General features: G+C 44.7%; 1 protein-coding gene across 2 annotated transcripts in view; it reads left to right on the forward strand.

Moving 5' to 3' along the window:
- LOC147434435 (ARM repeat superfamily protein) overlaps nt 1-20,230 on the forward strand; it is a 31,874-nt gene extending 11,644 nt beyond the window's left edge. For both annotated transcript variants that reach the window (XM_086490901.1, XM_086490902.1), the window contains 8 exons: nt 17,677-17,736; nt 17,944-18,018; nt 18,117-18,170; nt 18,309-18,410; nt 18,486-19,109; nt 19,207-19,335; nt 19,415-19,522; nt 19,636-20,230. In XM_086490901.1, the coding sequence (XP_086347027.1) occupies nt 17,677-17,736; nt 17,944-18,018; nt 18,117-18,170; nt 18,309-18,410; nt 18,486-19,109; nt 19,207-19,335; nt 19,415-19,522; nt 19,636-19,785 (1,302 nt within the window). In that variant the 3' untranslated portion in view covers nt 19,786-20,230. The remainder of the gene's footprint in view (nt 1-17,676; nt 17,737-17,943; nt 18,019-18,116; nt 18,171-18,308; nt 18,411-18,485; nt 19,110-19,206; nt 19,336-19,414; nt 19,523-19,635) is intronic.
- The last annotated feature ends 560 nt before the right edge of the window (nt 20,231-20,790 follow it).

Below are 20,790 nucleotides of genomic sequence, written 5' to 3' on the forward strand. Positions count from 1 at the left end.
GGTGTCAAAGCACAGCCGTTTCTCTTCTACGGGAAATCCGATCCCAGTTTTTTTTTTCCCCGCGACACCTATGGCTTCAGGCAAAGATCAGTCGACTCCCCTGCATCCGGAGATGCGGGAAGGGATCACAACGAAGATTCAGGCAAGGAATATGGCCCGCCTTGGCCTACTCAGGCGGAGCGTCGAGAGATGGAACATCAACGATTGATCGGCGACGCAACAAAGATGATGCTTAATTTTGCCAAGGACACGAAAATGGCAAAATATATGAGCAAGACCTCTTTGGAGGAGGTGCACGCGCAATGGCAGAAAACCAAAGAACCACCTCGAAAACCCGCTCTCAAGAAATCTCCTACTCCCAAGAAGTATACAGAGAAGGAATTAGAAGAGGTGGTTGATGCACGAATTGCTCAACTTTTTGACGTGCAAAACAAAGCTAAAAAGCACGGCAAAAAGCAGAAGAAAGGCACTGACCTCCCGGGTTATTTGGGTCGTCAGTCTACTTTTGAAAAAGCAAGAAAGCAGAAGCGTGTTCGATTTGAAGGAGTACCCAGTTCTTCTTCTTCTTCTTCTTCTGACAGTTCTTCTAGCTTATCTGACTCGAGCGAAGAAGACCGAAAAGACAAAAAGCGAAGCAAAAAGCAACGCTTCGAAAAGGGCAAGAAAAAGACAAAGAAGTCTAAATCTCGCCCCGTGAGTGACAGTTCTATAGAGGACTCGTCTACAGAGAGTGCAGACTCTGACGACAACAACTTTTATGCAAAGAAGAAGAATTTTTACAAAGCCAACCAATATGACTTTCTGGAAGACAAAAGCAAGAAAATTCAAGAGTTTAAGGTAGGTGGACAATCAATTAAATTTGACACGTTTTGGGGATATAGAGATGCTTCGAAGGCTGTCTTTTGTACATCAGTTTGACATTGCTTTCGTGGGAGGACGTTACTCAGAGCACTCTAAGATTCGAAAAGCTGCCTCTTACTTAAAGGGGATTGCTCGAACTTGGTGGTTCACGCTTCTATTAAGCAAGATTGCGCCAGTTAAATGGTTGAAATTCAAGAGGCTTTTTATTTCTTCTTGGCTGACTCGAGAGTATGAACGTGATGTATGGACTGCTTGGAACCATCTTCGGATGACCAAGAAAGATACAGTGGACGCTTGTTGCGAGAGATTCTGGAGCTCTTTTCTACCCGCCTCTTCATTTAAGAAGATCTCGTTCAAGGAACAGATTGAGCGGTTTACCTTGCGTCTACCTACAGAGATCCGAGACCACTGCTTGGAACAGAAGTCAGCTTCCATTCAAGAGTTGATGAGTCATGCGAAATGGGGTTTTGCCATTCACTATGGCAGTCTGACCTACCCCACCGATGAGATCATGACACAAAGAGCCAAACAGACTTCGACAAATGAAAGTAGAAAGAGGAAGAGCAACCCAGAAAAGCAAGATGCACGACCCAAGCTTACTCCTCAGGAGAGAGCTCGCTTCATAAGGGAAGGGAAGTGCTTTGGATGCGGGGAAACTGGACATTTCTTTGCGAAGTGCCCTAAGAAGGCACAGAAAGAACAGAACGACAAGGACGACGGGAGGCCTGAGAGTTCGAGAGCAGTTGAGGAACGTGGAAGAAAAGGCAAGATGAAAACATGACCGGTTCCAGGTTGCGTGGATACCGATCCCAACATGGTGGACGAGAGTACAAAACTTTACCGAGCTTGGGGCAAAGTGAAAGACCAAGAAGCCTTGATTGAGGAGCCAAGGCCAACTTCATTTCACCGGAACTGGCGGCGCGGCTCGAGATCACTCCCGATCAGATGGGACCACTTGCGGAGGCAATCGTAGCGGCACCCGGCAGGGACGTAGCCATTACACCTGTCATTGGCAAACTTCGGTTGTATTGTCATGGGTATTTGGGGCATGAGGACTTTTACATAATGCCTTTGGAAGGTTGTGATGTCCTTTTGGGAATTCCATGGCACCACAAGAACAACGTCGTGGTCGATTATCGGGCGAGGAAAGCGACATTGACTATAGAGAAGGGTTGAACCATTGTACTTGATATTAAACTTAAGGGCAAGTCTGTCCCTATTGTATCGGCTTTGGCCATTTCAAAGTGAATGAAATCCAGTCTGTTTGCTTACTGGATCTTTATGAAAGAGTTGGTTGATGAGGATAGGACAAATATTTATGAATTTGATAAAGAACGCCAAGATTTTCTCCAGTCTCATGCCGATTGCTTCTCGAAGGGCTTGCTAGGCGAGTTACCACTCGCTCGTCCTGAAGATCATACCATTGATCTCATACCTGGAAGCACGCCACCGAACCGGCCACCTTATCGTGTGAGCTGAGCCCAGAACGAAGAGATTATGAACCAAGTGAAAGACCTCTTGGAAAAGGGTCTTGTCCAGCCTAGTACTTCACCATATTGTTCTCCAATGTTGGTGGTTTTGAAGAAAGACGGATCTTAAAGAATGTGCATCGATTATAGAGCTCTCAACAAAATCACCATCAAGAACAAATTTTTGATTCCTAGGATCGATGATATACTCGATAGATTACAGGGATCCTCGTTCTTTAGTAGGATTGATTTGAAGAGTGGATATCATCAGATCCGAATTGCGTTGAGAGACGTCTACAAGACAACCTTTCAGACTACTTTTGGGTTATTTGAGTTTTTGCTGATGCCTTTTGGCTTAACCAATGCTCCTGCGACATTTAAGCAAATGATGGACATGATTTTTCGACAGTACATGCTATTTGTTCGCACTTTCTTTGACGATATCATTGTTTTCTCCAAGAATGAGGCAGAACATAGGAGATCATCTGCTTTAGGTCTTTCAGGCATTATGAGATCACAAGGTAGTGATTAATGTGAAGAAAAATGAATTTTTCCTACCAAAGATACACTTTTTGGGACACATTGTGTCAGCAGCAAGAGTGCAAATGGATCCGGCCAAGATAGAGACTATCCGTGATTGGCCCGATTTGAAGAATGTCCATGAAGTTAGAAGCTTCTTGGGACTGTGTTCGTACTATAGGCGGCTCATTCGAAAGTTTGCAGAGTTGCTTCCCGTTTGCATGTTTTGACACAGAAAGGAGTCCCTTTCTCGTGGGGACCCACAGAGGTGACTGCCTTTCAGACATTGAAAGAGAAATTGACTACGGGACCAATTTTGACTTTGCCGGACTTGCAGAAGTCATTTAAAGTATATTGTGATGCTTGTGGTCGTAGTCTGGGTGCGGTCTTAATGCAAGAAGGCCATGTCACTGCTTACGAGAGTTGATTGTTCTCAAGGCCGGAATTGACAGCACAGATTTATAAGAAAGAGCTCTTGGCGGTTATCCATGCTCTTACTCAGTGGCGGCATTACCTACTTGGAGCGGATTTTAATGTCTGTACAGACCATCAGAGTTTGCGCTACTTCTTGTCACAGAAGCAGCTATCGGAAAAGCAGATGCAGTGGGCGAACATCTTGTCACAATTCGACTTCGAGATTGACCATGTTAAGGGATAGAAGAATTTGGGGGAAGATGTTTTGTCTCGGAAGCCGTTGGTTCTGGCTATTTCCACGATACATCATAGGAGCTTTGAGGATATGGTCGACCAGTATGCCATAGATCCGGATTTTGCAGACGTTCTCACACGGATACGGGATGGGAAGACAATAGCGGGATATTCCATCGGGATGGCTACTTGATGTGGGAAACCATGTTGTGTGTTACACAGCCGTTGAAGGAAAAGGTTAGGACTGAATGCCTGTGTCCGCCTTTTACGGGTCATTGCGGCATTGCTACCACCATGAAAGGGGTAGAGATACTTCTTTTGGCCGAGACTCAAGAAGGATGTGGACTAGTTTGTGCGCAGTTGCTTGGTATGCCAGAAGGTCAAGTTTGACAAGCATAAAGCACAAGGATTTTTACAGCCTTTGCCCATACCCATCCGCCCCTAGGAAAGTGTTGCAATGGATTTCATTTTTGATCTCCCGAGAACACAGAGTGGTCATGATGGTATCTGGACTGTTAATTGACAGATTTAGCAAGCAGGCTCATTTCATTCCAGGGAAGAAAACAATCAAGCCGGATCCACTTAGCGAGACTGTTTGTGGCCCAGATTTTCAGATTACATGGCATGCCTGAGACGATTGTCTTCGAGAAGGACTCTGTAACAGACTTGGATACTCCACGTCAAGAATCAACCGCGACAACACCAAATAACCACTTCAAAACAATTCACAGATAACAATAGATTTGCATTGGCCCGGCGGAGTTCCGTGCCTAGAGATATTGGCCCCAAATACTGGCGCCCCTTTCGGTAATTCTTTCTATATTAATCAGATCAAAGTACAAGAGAGTGGCTAGGGTTTCACTCTCAGACTCTGCGTCCAGATGCTCTGAGAAGTGAAACCCTCACCACGTATTTAAAGGTACAAGGGATGCCCAAAAGCAGAGCCCCAAAAGTTTTTTAAAAATAAAAAGCATCAGTTCTCTCTCTCTTAGAGAGTCTTTTTTTCTTGATAAAAAAAAGCAAGTTCTCTCTCTTTCTCATGGCATGGAGAAAAAGCAAGATTCATGTCGCTCATCATTTTAAATTTTTTTTTTTAAAGCCTCCGTGATTTCCAAAAATTAGGGTTTGCAGGAATTTTAGGGTTTTTGCTGTCCGCCACGTCATCACTTTGTGACATACCCCCCTCTTGAAAGCATTGTAATCGACCGCGATTATGCCTGCAAAACCGACAAAAGCCATAAACCGTCTTAGCAGACACTGACTGTTAGACTAGGAACACACATCTAGCACATGTACAAAATCGACAGTCACATCACCAGACATCACAGGACGTCACATGACATTCAACATTAATTCGGATCTTAGACCATGATTTATCGGCAATGTAGCTAGCAATCACATCTAGGTCCAATCGGGACCTCATTGATGTCCGATTGACTAACCCCTATTGCAACCATGTCTATTCGAGATCAATCAGACCAAAATGCTGCAGTCATTTCGTTTGTCAGTTCCTGCACTCACAAGAAGTCAAGAACAAATCAGTATCATTATCAGGAATTCCACTTCATAAAGTAATCCATCAGAATAATGTCAGCTCTCAGTATCCCTGAAGCTCAAAGAGACATCAGTGACTTTAGTATCAAAATCAAGGCATCTGTTGACAAGGGAGCGGAGTGACTCCCCTCTTGTGCATCCCACTGCACCAGATCTCCGGCCAAGCTGAATTCTGGGTTCCGTTTGGAGTAGACTATGCTAAACCAAAACATCGAGGTAAAGTTTCACAATCCGAGAAGTATCTGCTAGGTCCTCCTCCTCCATCCACTTCGCATCAAATGCAGGAAAGTTCTTGAACTTAACTAAGAATTGCCTTCGGACTTTACCTTTCTTCGTATCGTTATGTGCCAAAATCTGTTCAGGAACAAGGATCTCCTCGTTTTCTTCCACTTCGGGTTGCTCATCAGGCTCCCCATCATCAAGCACATCACCCTTAACAGGTTTCAAGAGACTCACATGCAATGCATTGTGAATCCTCCAAGTATCTTGCAGTTTCAATCGGAAGGAGACATCATTTATCTTTTCAGTTATCTGGAAAGGTCCGTAGTATCACATACTAAGCTTTGGAAAAAAGCCTCTCCTTTCCCTTTTCTTTCTTAGGCGTGCCTTCTCAAAAGTAAGAGCACCCAATCATCCTGCTTCATTTCAAGTCGCGACGATGGCGATCCGCTGCCTTTTTCTGTCATTCTTGAGACTTTTGCAAAGTCTCGCGAACCTAGGCAAAAGCCGAATCCAAATCTCGCGAATATTCATCCGCTTCAAATATCTAATCTTTCGTGCTCAGGAAGGATGGAACCTTCGCAACACTTTCAACAATCTCACATGGCGTCTTCCCCGTCGAAGAGTGTATCGTGTTATTGTAGGCAAATTCCACCAAAGGTAAGTTCTTTTCCCATTGAGTCTTCTGATCCGAGATACAAGACTTCAATAAATCTAAAATAAATGAATTGGCAATCTCAGATTGTCCGTCAGTCTGCAAGTGGAACGATCACGAGAACTGCAACTGCGTGCCAATGTTCTCCCAAATTGCCTTCCAAAACAAACTCATAAATCTAGGGTCTCTGTCGGAGACAATCGTCTCAGACGTGCCATGTAATCGGAAAATCATCGTGATCATTCTGTGTTCTTGGGAGATAAAAAATGAAATCGATTTCAATACTTTTCCAGGGGCGGGTGGGTATGGGTAAAGGGTGTAACAATCCCTGTGTCTTATGCCTGTCAAACTTGACCTTCTGGCATACTAAGCAACTGCGCACAAACTCTTCCACATCCTTTTTGAGTCTCGGCCTAAAAGAAGTATCTCTCTACCCCCTTCATGGTGGTAGCAAGGCCGCGGTGACCCGTAAAAGGTAGACAGTGGCATTCAGTCATAACCTTTGCCCTCAACGGCTGTGTAACGCACAACAATCTTTTTCATCAAGTAGCCTTCCCGAAGGGAGTATCCAGCTACTGTCTCCCCATCCCGAATCCGTGTGAAAATATCTGCAAAATCTGTATCTGTGGCATACTGATCGACCATATCCTCGAAGCTCCTATGATGTATCGCGGAAATAGCCAGAACCAACGGTTTCCGAGAGAAAGCATCTGCCACCACATTCTTCTGTCCCTGCACATGGACAATCTGGAAGTGGAACTATGACAAGATGTTCGCCCAACGCATCTGCTTTTCCGAAAGTTGCTTCTGTGACAAGAAGTAGCACAAACTTTGATGGTCTGTAAAGACAGTAAAATCCGCTCCGAGTCGGTAATCCCGCCACTGAGTAAGAGCATGGATAACCGCTAAAAGCTCTTTTTGATAAATCTGTGTTGTCATCTCTGGCCTAGAGAACAAACGGCTCTCGTAAGCTATGACATGGCCTTCTTGCGTCAAGACCGTACCGAGACTACAACCACAAGCATCACAATATACTTCAAATGACTTCTGCAAGTCCGACAAAGTCAAAATAGGTCCTGTAGTCAATTTCTCTTTCAATGTCCGAAAGGCAGTCACCTCTGTGGGTCCCCACGAAAAAGGTACTCCTTTCTGTGTCAAGGTATGCAAAGGGGAAGCAACCTTTGCAAACTTTCGTATGAACCGCCTGTAGTACGAACAGTGTCCCAAGAAGCTTCTAACTTCATGGACATTCCTCAAATCGGGCCAATCACGGATAGTCTCTATCTTGGCCGGGTCCATTTGCACTCCTGCTGCTGCTGACACAATGTGTCCCAAAAAGTGTATCTCTGGTAGGAAAAATTCACTTTTCTTTGCATTAATCACTAACGTGTGATCTCGTAATGCCTGAAAGACTTGAAGCAGATGATCTCTATGTTCTGCCTCATTCTTGGAGAAAACAATGATGTCGTCAAAGAAAGTGCCAACAAATAGCGTGTACTCTCGAAAAATCCTGTCCATCATCCGGTTAAATGTCGCAGGAGCATTGGTTAAGGCATCACCAAAAACTCAAATAACCCAAAAGTCGTTCGAAAAGCTGTCTTGTAGACATCTCTTGGCGCTGTCTTGATCTGATGATATCCACTCGTCAAGTCAATCTTGCTAAAGCACGAGGATCCCTGTAACCTGTCGAGTATATCATCGATCCTAGGAATCGGAAATCTGTTCTTGATGGTGATTTCGTTGAGAGTGCCATAATCGATGCACATTCTCCAAGATCCGTCTTTCTTCAAAACCAACATTACTGGAGAACAATACGGTGAAGTACTAGGCTGGACAAGACCCTTTTCCAAGAGGTGCTTCACTTGGTTCATAATCTCTTCATTCTGTGCTCGGCTCACACGGTAAGGTGGCCGATTCGGTGGCGTGCTGCTAGGTATCAGATCAATGGTCTTATCTTCAGGCCCTCTGAAAAGCAATCGGCATGAGTGTGGAGAAAAATCTTGGCGTTCTTTTGATTAGGTCAAAACATATTCAAACTTTATCCAGCGTTCAGTTCTCTCCCAAAAGAATGAGTAAGAAACTGAAGTTCATCAAGTACAATCTCTAAGCCCTTCATTTATCAAAGTCGCTTTCTCGACCCGGTAGTCAACCACGGCGTAGTTCTTGTGGTACCAAGGGATCCTGAGTAGAACGTCACTCGCGTGCCATGAACACCCCTGTCATTGCAAACGAAGTTTGCCAATGCTCGGTGTAATGGCAACATCCCATCCGGGTGCCAGTCGAACTACCTCCGCCTGTGGCGTTAGTCTGTCGGGCGTAATTCCAAATCGAGCCGCCAATTCCGAGTGAAAAGAAGTTGGCCTTGGCTCCTTCAAAAGAGCTTCCCGATCCTTCACTTTGCCCCAAAAGCGGCAAAGTTTGTACTTTCATTCATGAGATTCGGTGCAGGTCCCACGCCATGTGGTACCAGTTTTGCTTTTCTATCTGCCTTTTCTGCCAACTTCCTCAGCTGATCTCGAACTCTCAGGCCTGTCGTTGTCTTTATCATTTTGTTCTTTCTGTGCCTTTTTAGGGCACTTCGCGGAGATATGTCCATGTTCCCCGCATCCAAAGCACTTCCCCTCTCTGATGAAGCGAGCTCTCTCCTCAGGAGTAAGCTTGGGTCGTGCATCCTTTTTCTCTGGGTTGCTCTTTTTCTTTCTACTATCATTCCCAGAAGCCTGTTCGGCTCGTTGTGTCATGGCCTTATCTGTGGGGTAGGTCAAACTGCCAGAGTGAATGGCAAAGCTCCGCTTCGCATGACTCATCAACTCCTAAATAGAAGCTGACTTCTATTCCAAGCAGTTATCTCGGATCTCTGTAGGTAGACCCAAGGTAAACCGCTCAATCTGTTCTCTGAACGAGATCTTCTTGAATGGAGAGGCGGGTAGAAAAGAGCTCCAGAATCTTTCACAGTAAGCATTGATTGTATCTTTCTTGGTCATCTGAAGATGGTTCCAAGCAGCTCGTATATCTTATTCATATTCTTGCGTCAACCAAGAACAAATAAAAAGCTTAAATTTTAGCCATTTAACTGGCGCAGTCTTGTTTAAAAGAAGCGTGGACCACCAAGTACGAGCATTCCTCTTAAAGTAAGAGGCAGCTCTCCGAATCTTGGAGTGCTCTAAATAGCGTCCTCCCGAGAAAGCGATGTCAAACTGCTGAAAAAAGACAGCTTTCGAAGCATCGGAGTATCTTGAGAAAGTATCAAACTTGATCGAGTGGCCACCTTCCTTAAACTCTCGTACTTTCTTGCTTTTATCTTCGAGAAAGTCATACTGGTTGGCTTTGTAAAAATTCTTCTTATTCGCATAAAAGTTTCCGTTGTCAGAGTCTGAACTGTCCGTAGACGAGTCCTGTGTAGAAGTTTCACTCACTGGGCGAAGACTTAGACTTCCTTGCCTTTTTCTTGCCCTTTCCGAAGCGTTGTTTCTTGCTTCGCTTTTTGCTTTTCTTGTCTTCTTGGCTCTAGTCTGAAGAGCTAGAAGAACTGTCAGAAGAAGAAGAAGAAGAACTGGGTAGGTCTTCAAACTTGACGCGCTTCTTCAATTTCTTTGCATTGTCAAATGTCGACCGACGACCCAAATATCCCGGGAAGTCAGTGCCTTTCTTCTGCTTTTTGCCGCGCTTTTTGCCTTTCTTTTGCATGCCGAAAAGCTGAGCAATCCGTGCATCAACATTGTTCTCCAATTCCTTCTCCGTATATTTCTTGGAGGCAGAAGGTTTCTTGAGAGCGGGTTTCAAGAGTGGTGTTGTGGTTCTTTGCCACTCCATCTGTACCTCTTCCAAAGAGGTCTGGTTCATATATTTTGCCATCTTCGAGTCCTTGGCAAAATTGAGCATCATCTTTGTTGCATCGCCAATGGACGACGCTCCATCTCTCTCTGCTCCGCCTGAGTAGGCCGAGGCGGGCCATACTCTCTGTCTGAATCTTCGTTGTGATCCTAGCCCGCATCTCCAGATGCAGAGGGAGTCGATCGATCATTGTCTGAAGCCATTGGTGCCGCGGAATTTTTTTTTTTTCGAGGATCGGATTTTCCGTAGAAGAGAAAACGGTTGTGCTCTGATACCACTGTAACAGACTTGGACACTCCAAGTCAAGAATCAACCTCGACAGCACCAAATAACCACTTTAAAACAATTCACAGATCACAATAGATTTGCACTGGCTCGGCGGAGTTCCGTGCCTAGAGATATTGGCCCCAAAGACTGGCGCCCCTTTCGGTATTTCTTTTTATATTAATCAGATCAAAGTACAAGAGAGTGGCTAGGGTTTCACTCTCAGACTCTGCGTCCAGATGCTTTGAGAAGTGAAGCCCTCACCACGTATATAAAGGTACAAGGGATGCCCAAAGGAAGAGCCCCAAAAGCTTTTTAAAAATAAAAAGCATCAGTTCTCTCTCTCTTAGAGAATCTCTTTTTTTTATTTAAAAAAAAAGCAAGTTCTCTCTCTTTCTCATGGCATGGAGAAAAAGCAAGATTCGCGTCGCTCATCATTAAAAAATAAAAAAATAAAAAAATAAATATATATTTTTAGCCTCCGTGATTTTCAGAAATTAGGGTTTTTTGGCAGAAATTAGGGTTTGCAGGAATTTTAGGGTTTCCGGTAGAAATTAGGGTTTTTGTTGTCCGCCACGTCATCACTTTGTGACAGACCCCAGATTTACGAGTTTGTTTTGGAAGGCAATTTTGGAGAACATTGGCACGCGGTTGCAGTTCTCGTCATCTTTCCACTCGCAGACTGACGGGCAATCTGAGATTGCCAATTCAGTGGTTTTAGATTTATTCAAGTCTTATATCTTGGATTAGAAGACTCAATGGGAAAAGTATCTGTACGTTTGGTGGAATTTGCCTACAACAACACGATACACTCTTCGACGGGGAAGGCGTCATTTGAGATTGTTGAAGGTGCTCCGAAGGTTCCACCCTTCCTAAGCACGGAAGACAAGATTTTTGAAACTGATGAGTATACGCGTGACTTAGACACGGCTTTTGCCAAGGTCCGTGAGGCTTTGCAAAAATCTTAGGAACGACAGAAGAAGGTAGCGGATCGCCATCATCGTGATTTGAAATTGAAGGAGGATGATTGGCTCTTACGTTTTGAGAAGACAAGCTTGAGAAAGAAAAAGGGAAAGGAGAGGCTTTTTCCAAAGCTTAGTATGAGATACTACGGACCTTTCCAGACCTCTGAAAAGATAAATGATCTCTCCTTCCGACTAAAACTGCCCGACACTTGGATGCATTTCATGCGAGTCTCTTGAAACCTTTCAAAAGTGATGTGCCTGACGATGGGGAGCTTGATGAGCAACCCGAAGTGGAAGAAAACGAGGAGATCCTTGTTCTTGAACAGATTTTGGCGCATAAGGACATAAAGAATAAGGGTAAAGTAGGAAGGCGGTTCTTGGTTAAATTCAAGAACTATCCTGCATTGGATGGGAAGTGGATGGAGGAGGAGGAGGAGTCAGGACCTAGCAGATACTCTTAAGATTGTGAAACTTTACCTTGAAGCTTTTGGTTTAGCATAGTCTATCCTTGTCTTTGGTGGCCTTTTTTGACCCCTGTGACGCATCAGGAGCCGTCTTCACAAAAGGCTTCTTCGCTGAATTTTTCTTTTGTTGCCCTCCTTTGTCACTGCTCGGAAATCCACTGTTCTCTCCTTTCAACAAGGCAAGACCAGTGTTCGCAACTTCCATAAGCTGAGTAAGGGTAGCCACTCTGTTCTTTGTACAGTAATCGCGAAGCCCTTTAGGCAGCCCACAGTAGTACTTCTCTATCTGCTCTGTCAATGGCACAAATCTGTAGGAGGTCACTGAGAGTAATGCTTTACAAAACCTCCTATTGTACTCCAGCAAGCTCTTGCACGAAGCTGAAGTAAGCTGGTGCCAATTTGTCAGGACATCGGCTACAAATTCATTTGATAGCCAAGCAGATGCAAACATTTGCTTGAAGTAAACCCAAGTGGCGGGTACCTGTCCTTGCATTAACAATGTCGTCCACCATGTAAGCGCATTGTCCTTTAAGAAAGTGGTAGCTTTCCTGACTTTCGAGGCCTCTGTAAAATTCCCTCCCGCATAAGCTGTATCAAGTTGCTGGAGGAAAGTGAGTGCCTTTGTCTTATCCTCAAAACCACTGAAGGTACTGAACTTTACTGCTGCACCACCTTCTTTGTAAGCCTTCGGCTTCTCTAGTGACCCCAAATTGTCATACGGGATGGTCTGCAACATGGGCACTGTACTCGGCATGATCGGCACGTGTAAGCTGTATCAAACTGCTGGAGGAAAGTGAGTGCCTTTGTCTTATCCTCGAAACCACTGAAGGTACTGAACTTTACTGCTGCACCACCTTCTTTGTAAGCCTTCAGCTTCTCTAGTGCCCCCAAATTGTCATACGGGATGGTCTGCAACATGGGCACTGTACTCGGCATGATCGGCACGTGTTGCGTCAGAGGTGCGATATCTGGCTGCTGTCCAAAAAAACCAGCCATGCCAAAATGACCCTGTGGCACCCCAAACTCGCCGTGGTTGACCATACTACCATACATGGGGTTTGGCATGATGCCTTGCATACCCCCGAACACTGTTCGTGGCATGTACGGCTGACTTCCAGACGCATAACCAGCCATACTTTGGAACACTGATCCACCCCCAAAATACCCAGGATGTACCGTGGGTGGTGGAAAGACTGAGTGCATAGCTTGGTATCCAGCTCCCTGTCCATTCAAGACAGCATGCTGGCTCTGAAAGGTGGCGGGCTGAACTGGCATAACCTGTGGAATAGGCGTTCTAGCCACTTGTTCAAGCACGGGAGGAACCTGCTTTGGAGCCCCCGACTCCACAACATGCGAGTGTTCCCTTTCCTCCTGCGCCACATGAAGTACCTGGGCTTGAGCATCAACAAGCTCCGTACGCGGCATAGGTTGCCTATTTTGCTGTTGCATTGGTGGCGCTTGCAAGAATTCCATAAACCTCGGATTCTGCACCAGCTGTGAAAAGACATTCACCGCGGCAACTAATTGAGTCTTGAACGCATCATCCTCAAGTTGCCTTGTCATAAAGCCCTGTACTATTGGAGGTACATTCACGTTGACAGGAGGTACAGACTGACGTGGCCGTGAGCTCTGGCCAATCTCAAAAACCGTAGGAATCTCTTACCTGTCCTTTGAAGAGGAACCCTCTTCCATAATTCCCTTCCCCTTGTTGGCCATAGTATAATCCCCGTGTTCCTTCACTGTGTGTCTTTACCCTGAACAATCCAGGCTCACTCTATGAGGAAAAAGTGATTGATGTCCCGGAAACGGAACCATGAAACCGACCCGTAGGGCGGTAGGTGTTGGCTTTCACTCGAAATTCTTTACACACACACAGAGCACTTTGCAAAGGAGACCTGTAATGGGAATTAACACTTAATCACACACACGGCTCGGAAGCTAGAATGCTCCGAGCAGACGTCGACAACGTGTAGGCCCCAAAATTGGCGCCCCTTTCGGTATTTCTTTATTCTTTAGGAGGGTAAATTACAAGGTAAGGTCCTGGGAATCCTTCACGTGTATCCACCTAGATACCATTTGATTTGGCCAAATTTCTGCAACATAACAGCCCCAAAATTTGCGCGAAACCAATTCCCTTGCTAGAACTCACTTGCACTGGCGTACACCCTCTGTTTTTTGCCCAAAAACAGTAAATTCAGCACGCTGTATTTACTGGTTTTTGCCCCGTTTTCAGCCCCAAGCAGTCCCCTAACTGTCCTCTGCCAGTGGGGCACGATTCCCAATGGTCCTGGCGTCCGTATGGCTGAAAAACAGTGAATTTACAGAGCATACACAGCGCTGATTTTGCACCTGTACGGTGAGGTTATGATCCTCACCAGTGCCTGCTTTGGAGCAGCAGTTAGCTACCCCTGTTCCTGCCCAAGGAGGCTCTTGCCTCAGCACAAAAGCATGAACCCACACAACTGTACATCAGTCAAATGAGTAGCCCTATTGTGGGGCATCACATAACTGCATGTAGGGGAGAGAGAGAGCAGTGTGTAGTGTGCAGGGCATCACTCCTAGCACCACATTGTACATGAGAGGGAAAGGAAGCACTCCATAGCTCTTAACCTGTGACAAAAAACTGAAATGAGGCCTCCCAGCATAAAATTCAGCGCCACTTCTTCTGCAAGAGGAAAGTGCATGAAAATTCGACACTTGGCGCATTTTCAAGCAATTTCCCGTTTCGGGTTCACCGCTTAAAAATATCCCAACCAACGCGTCAGTTGACTTCGCGGCAGAGTTATAAAATGTTCCCCTAGTCATACCGGAGGTAATGATGCGAACACATTTCACGGCCCAAAATAGTAGTTCCCTAAATTTTAGGAGATGCTTCCGTTGGGCTCCCACTGGTCTTCTGACCATCTATTCTCATTGGGACCGCATCCAAAAGTGCAATGTGGCCAAACTGTCGGATACTTTTTGTTGGTAGTCCCACCTTGACTTTAGGTGTTAATTGAGTTCACTTCCTAGTATCCACCAACTTGCTAAGTGCGACGGGGGAACCTATATGATCTTGCTCTGAGCCTAGACATCCTCTTACCATACGAATTCCAGTGCCGACCACTTCCCGTCTACGGGTGAATATACCGTTCACATTGGCCATACAATGTCCGACCGTTTGCTACTTCAAAAAGAGGGTCTCAAAACAAATAAAATAAACCCCATTGGAAAGAACCAACAACCAAGGTTAGTAGTTGCCACATCTCTGTGACATGGTTAATAATTGCCACGTCCTCGTGATAGCAAGTGGTTAGCTCGTGAGGCTAGGAGTGTGCGAGGTCACCTCGAGGAGGTGAGGCCGGGTGTTATAGGACGCTCGGTCTTACAGGTGCATGCCTACATCCTCGGACGCGGGCCCCAGCACGAGGGAGCTGTCGGATGTAGGCGAGCGTTTTACAGGTGCATGCCTACATCCTCGAACGCGGGCCCCAGCACGAGGGAGCTGTCGGATGTAGGCTATGGTCGGGTGGTTCGTCAGACGCGTGTCTATAGGCGGTCCTTGTAGCCGGGAGATGCACTTCGTAGGTTCGTTTCACTAACCCAAAATTATCAATAGCTTTTCCTGTGGAACTAATGTCCGTAAATCGTGTTGACATGTTGACGTGGCAGCTGTACAGATTTTCGTAATTGGCTTGCAGTGATGACGTGGCAGACCGATTTCCGCAATTTGCGCTGGCAGTTTTCTATGTGAGCTTTTGGGTGTGAATGTATTTTAACCTGTTGCTTCTGGGGCTGTGCTCTTGGGCATCCCTTGTAAGCTTATAAATGCCAAGAAGGCCACTCTTCCGTAGAGCATCTAGACACAGAGTCTCGGAGAGAGTCGGACCCTCAGGAGTGAAGAGCAATAATAAAGAAATACTGTAGGGGCGCCAGTCTTTGAGGCTAGTGCGTCTTGGCTTGGAACTCCGTTTTGCCGTGTCGATTCTCCTTTTCTCTCTCCCTCTATTTAAGTTAATGATTTTGCATTTTCTGTTTGTGTGTTACTATTGATTTCTCGCTTGGAGTGTCCAAGCCCGTAACAGAGAACACTTCCTAGGTTGTCCTAAGCCCTAGGGATAGGAGTGTCCACATGCACATAGGGTTAGATGTACACGTGACAAAAGGTTTTACCTCACATACTCAAACAAGGCCGTCACTAAGTTTCCAACGGCAGCACTGCCTGATGCCTGTGTAAACATCACCTAGTTTTATAAACTGACGGGTCAAATTTCAGTATGAGTACCTAGAATTGGCAGCTTTACTTAATTTTTTTTTTGCATGACATCCGAGGTATCTCAATAATCCCTTCTAGATTCCACAGTACTCGATGGAATTTTCTTTGGAAGTTATCTTAAAACTATCAGAGGTACCTTCAAATACAATCATACCTTTCCAATATGTAGGTGATGAATGCTAACAATCCCCAACAAACTCATTGGGGTCTTGTGCAAGTTATCATATCACACTGTATGCCATGAGTAAAATGATGACCAATATAATGGCCACTCTCGTTCTAAAAGATCAAAACAATGTCCCTCTTAATCTCCTGTAGGCACATAAGAAGAATCTCTTTTCTGATACATAGAGAATATCTATCATAATTTCTAATGGGAGTTCAAATCAGGTGCCACAGACTAAACTTCTGATCAGTCATCTGTAATAGATTCGAGTTAGAGGATCTTGGGAAGACAAATCACATACCAATGTAGATCTTGCCAAATGATCCACTGCCAATTTTGCATCCCAGCTGATACTTGGTCCTAACACGAGATTCCATTGACAGATAGAAGGAGAACCGCACCGACAACCCTGTAACTCCATAGCGAGATGAAAGTGCTCATAGAGGCAGTCAGCATGCACTCTCGTGCAAGATCTTCTTAGATGCAAGCTTCAGAGACAAGATGATTCGTTCCTTGTGCCTGTGTGTTGAAACCCTTGATTCGAGCAGAGCTGCACAAAGAAAGGGATGCAAAGAAAGACAGCAGCCCCGGTAGAGAGAGGGAAACCCTTGTTACTAAAATGCAGAGACACAGAGAAAGAAGGGGAAAATGGGCATCAACCAAAATCCATGGAGGGCAAGACCAAGACAAAAATTGTGCGCAGGGAGGGAAACCCTAAAAAGGAGAATTGTGTGGGGCAATTTTGACTATGGTGATGGTGGATAAGAAAATTCCCAAGCAAGGCAACTCTCTGTAGGAAGCAAACCAACCCAGCCGAAGTGGGGCTGCCAAAACCATACCTGCACAACTAACACAAGCACTAGAGCATGATAGTGGAGCGGAGGTTTCATCGCTTCAGGTACAGCTGCATGCTATAGCCATGGCCATCCAGAAGCTGCAGACGCAGGTCGAAGTTCCTCAAGCAGGTTTTTTTATGATCAAGCAGCGCTTTAAAATAGCTTAAAAAAGCCTTGAAACCTTGAAATAGCTCAAAAAAGCCTGTACAACATTGGAGAGGCTCCACGCCTATACCAGTGCCATAGCAGTCACCAGGCAAAATCTTGTCAGCACATCAGAATTCCCAAAATGTCAAAAGACAAATCAGATGACTCTATCTTTCAAGGCAATTTGTGAGATAGGTTGTGGAGTCTGTGTATGACACTGCCACGTCAGCATCCTGCAAAATGTGCAGTGTTTTGCGCCGTGATTTCCGCCGGTAATCCTGCTGCGTTTTATGTACACCCGGACTGGTTGGCACTGTTGTTCCAGTATGGCTCCAACTAGGCCAATATTCTCCTCATCCGGGGGGTACGGTCATGCCATGAGTCTATAGCTGCACTTTCTTCATAGATGAATCTGGGCTATTTCTTGTATATAGGTATATGCCACAGGACACCAGAATACACAATCTTGTCCACCAATTGCAAACTTTTAACTGATGTAGAGGGTATCCAAAAACTCCCATCAGGGTTCACCAGGTTTTGGAAGCCTATGTCAAACTTACACGCTAGAGCTTCGCCGTCTGTACACCATGCTGTTCAGGAATGTGATGAATAGCTATAGTTACGGGAAGAAAAGGAGGAGAACCTGCATTCAATATCAAACTGTTTTGAGTATCAAAGTGCAGCCTTGATTGTCTTTAGATTCACAGATTAATGTTTGCATGCATTGAGGAAGAATGCATAGTTTTTGGTATTCACCACATCCAAAATTGCAATAAATAGGAACAAAATTGTGATCATTTTTTCTTTCTTGGACATGCAGCCTCATCAACGCGAGATAACCCATGTGTTGGCTGCAGCTGTGCAAGCTTGCCATGATATGGTATGAAAGTTAAAAGGCTTCCTTTGCATTGATCAAAGTTGAAAGATTGTTAAGTTGGCTTGAATGGTGTGCATGTATGTGTATATGCAAACTTGTGCTGTGTGACCATGCATGAACGGGGGCCATGAATGCTTTACCCCTGGTGTAAGCTTGCTCATAAGAGGAGTCACAGACCTGTGGCTGGTTTACATTGCTTTACATGTTCAGGTACCGCCTGATGCTGTGGAGTCTTTATTGCGCCAATTGGTCAATCAGTTTGTGCATGATCGAGCCCGACCTGAGGTTCAATATTTAAACCAAACCCAAGGAAAGCTTTTATAGATGCTTATTATATTCACCCTATCACCCTAAATAAATATCTTGAAACTGCTTTCTTGCAGGTCATTGCTGTTGGATTGAATGTTGTTCGAGAGATGTGCATGAGGATGCCTTTGGTACGCCATTGGAGCTTTTATCCTGGTTTCTTATCCGTAAACATTGTTGTAATATATGATAGCACATAAACATGTGTCCATTCTTAGGAAATCCGTTTTTTCATTGTTTCATTTGGTAATATTGTTCTGACTTCGCAGATTATGACTCGTGAATTGCTGACTGACCTTGCACTCTACAAAAAATCCCGTGAAAAAGCGGTTTCGTCCGCAGCACGATCGATTGTCGGTATTTTCAGACAGGTACGTGGAAGTCAATAGTCGGTGCATAACGAATACAATATGAGGATTTGCTTTCACTTACGGGTACATTGACAGGTAAATCCTTCATTATTGGAGAAAAGGGATCGTGGCAAAGGTGCGGATCTTTTGAGAAAGCCAAAATCTTTTGGGGAAAGGCTGGTGCAGAGTAATGTACCTGGTGTAGATTTATTAGCACAGGAGGATACTGAAGAATCAGATGAGGTACAGAGTGATGAGGGCCTTATCAGTGATAGTGATGATGATAGTGAGGACCCCAAAGTTAAGATCAATGAACTGGGTTGTTTGTCTGATGAGGAGGAAGAATGCAAAGAGGAAGAGGGGGATGAAGCAACAAGTGACTCAGATATTCAAGGCTTTGCCAGTGAAAGTGACGAGGAGATTGATGAGGTGGTCAGTTCAAGTGAGGAAGAGGCTCTTGCAACAGAGTCTGGATTGATTTGTGAAGGTGTTGACAAAAAGGAGTTGAAAAGGAAAAGTCTTGAAGGAGAAATAGGGCCTATGTCTAAGCGTAGCAGAATAGAAGGGCAAAATGGTGAGACTTCTAATCGCAGTCTACGGGAGCTGAAGAAGTTACTGGTGAATCAAAGTCAAGATGACAGTAAGTTAGCAGGAGAGAACCGGCAAGATGGTGATGGCATTCTCTCAGATTTGGACTTTCAGCGTATCAAAAAACTTCAGGTAATGTAATTCTTCAGTTACTAGACAATTGCAAAGTTGTGCAGGATGTTAAGTAAGATGTTTGTCAATGACAAGTTTGACCTTGCCCCTGTTTCAGGCAAAGAAGGCTGCCCGAGATGCTTTGGCTAATGCTGGCATTGGAAAATCAAGAGGGAAAGAGGAGTTGGTCAAAATCCCAACTTCTGAATACATGAACGACCGTGGTGTCAATCCAGCTATGTTAGAGGTTTGAAAGTTGAAGTAGAAATATGAAAAGTTTAAAATGGTGAATTGCACAGCCAATTGATTCTTGAAGAGTCTTTCAGGCCAATGTACGCAAGCGACGAGAGAAGGAAGATCGACTTGCCAGTGTCCGGGCAGGGCAGGAGGAGCGGCTATCTTATAAAGCACGGACATCAGTGAAGCAGAATAAGGTAATTTCAGAGGGCTTCTTAGAAATTCTTTTGGCTTGAGCTAAAAAAGTTATTTCAGTAGCAACTCCTGGTTGCTTTTTAAGTAGTTACAATTGTAACTTTTTGTTATGCAGACTGGTGGTCTAAGCAACAGGCAAAAGGAGAAGATGAAGAGCTTGCCTCTGGCAGCAAAATTAGCAAAAGCTTCCAAATCTCGGATGCAAAAGAGTGCTAAGAGGCGATTGACCAAGCAGTTTCGTGGAAAGAAAGCTTGGAAATGTTGATCTGAGATTCAAAGGTAGGGACTAGCCAGAACAAAGTGTCGTCAATTGCAGCCGTAGATCGAAGGTTGTTTTTTGCTGTAATTCAACACTGGCAGTGCGCTTTCTTTTAGATCAGATCCCCTGCAAAAGAAAGCTGTCGTTTGTCGACCTTTCTGGATGAATGTACAACAAAGAGAGTCTCTTGCATTGCATCCTGTTGGTCTCCATGCTCCACTTGCCACATTCCAAGTGTGGGGTCTTCCTCTGTGGCACATGGTCGTACCTGGCCATTATTTATCTAATCTACATAACAAAAAAGGAGTACCTGTGGGCTGGCTTGTAACCGAATTAAGCCCTTTAGAGAGTTCTATGTATTGTGTATGCTAGCCCCCTTCAATTTCCTTTCAATGCAAGGTGAGTCTATTTCAATGCAAGGTGGATTATATGAGGAGTGTATTTTGAGGCATGTTTACCTTTAGCCAATGGCAACTTTCGAAGTGAACAAGTGACTTCAGCATCAGAAGGTATGGACTGTTAATGTCATTGAGCTTAACATTTGAGTTTACACTGGAGCTTAGTAATGTAGTAGCTCATATTTAAACAGGAAAATCTCAGGTGAGACATGCTAGTTAAAAATGGTCCTTTTGGTTGGCCAATAGAGGTCTCCACGTTGACATGAAACCTGTCGTGTTGATCAGAACGTACTAGTCTTTGAACAAGGGTGTCAAACACTAGTGGATTCTGATTGTGGCCGATGTGGGCTGTTGGATGAGATTCTTTGAGTGTACCGGAAGGGCCTTCAATATTGCACCTGCACATCTTCAAGAAGAGACTTATGATCTCTTGAATAGTTAAGTTGATGACATGACATTTTACTAAGTGTTGAGTTCACAGAATGTGAAGATTGCTTTTCCAAATTATGTTGACATTTTGATTGATTGAGTCAATTGTGGCAGTTTCGATGGAGAAGTGGCCAAGGTCATGAAGGTTAGTGATATATTTAATTACTCCCTACACAAAGTGACT

The sequence above is a fragment of the Adiantum capillus-veneris genome, chromosome 19 (genome assembly GCF_014529385.1).
Source record: "Adiantum capillus-veneris isolate H3 chromosome 19, ASM1452938v2, whole genome shotgun sequence".
In the NCBI taxonomy this organism is placed as follows: domain Eukaryota; kingdom Viridiplantae; phylum Streptophyta; class Polypodiopsida; order Polypodiales; family Pteridaceae; genus Adiantum; species Adiantum capillus-veneris.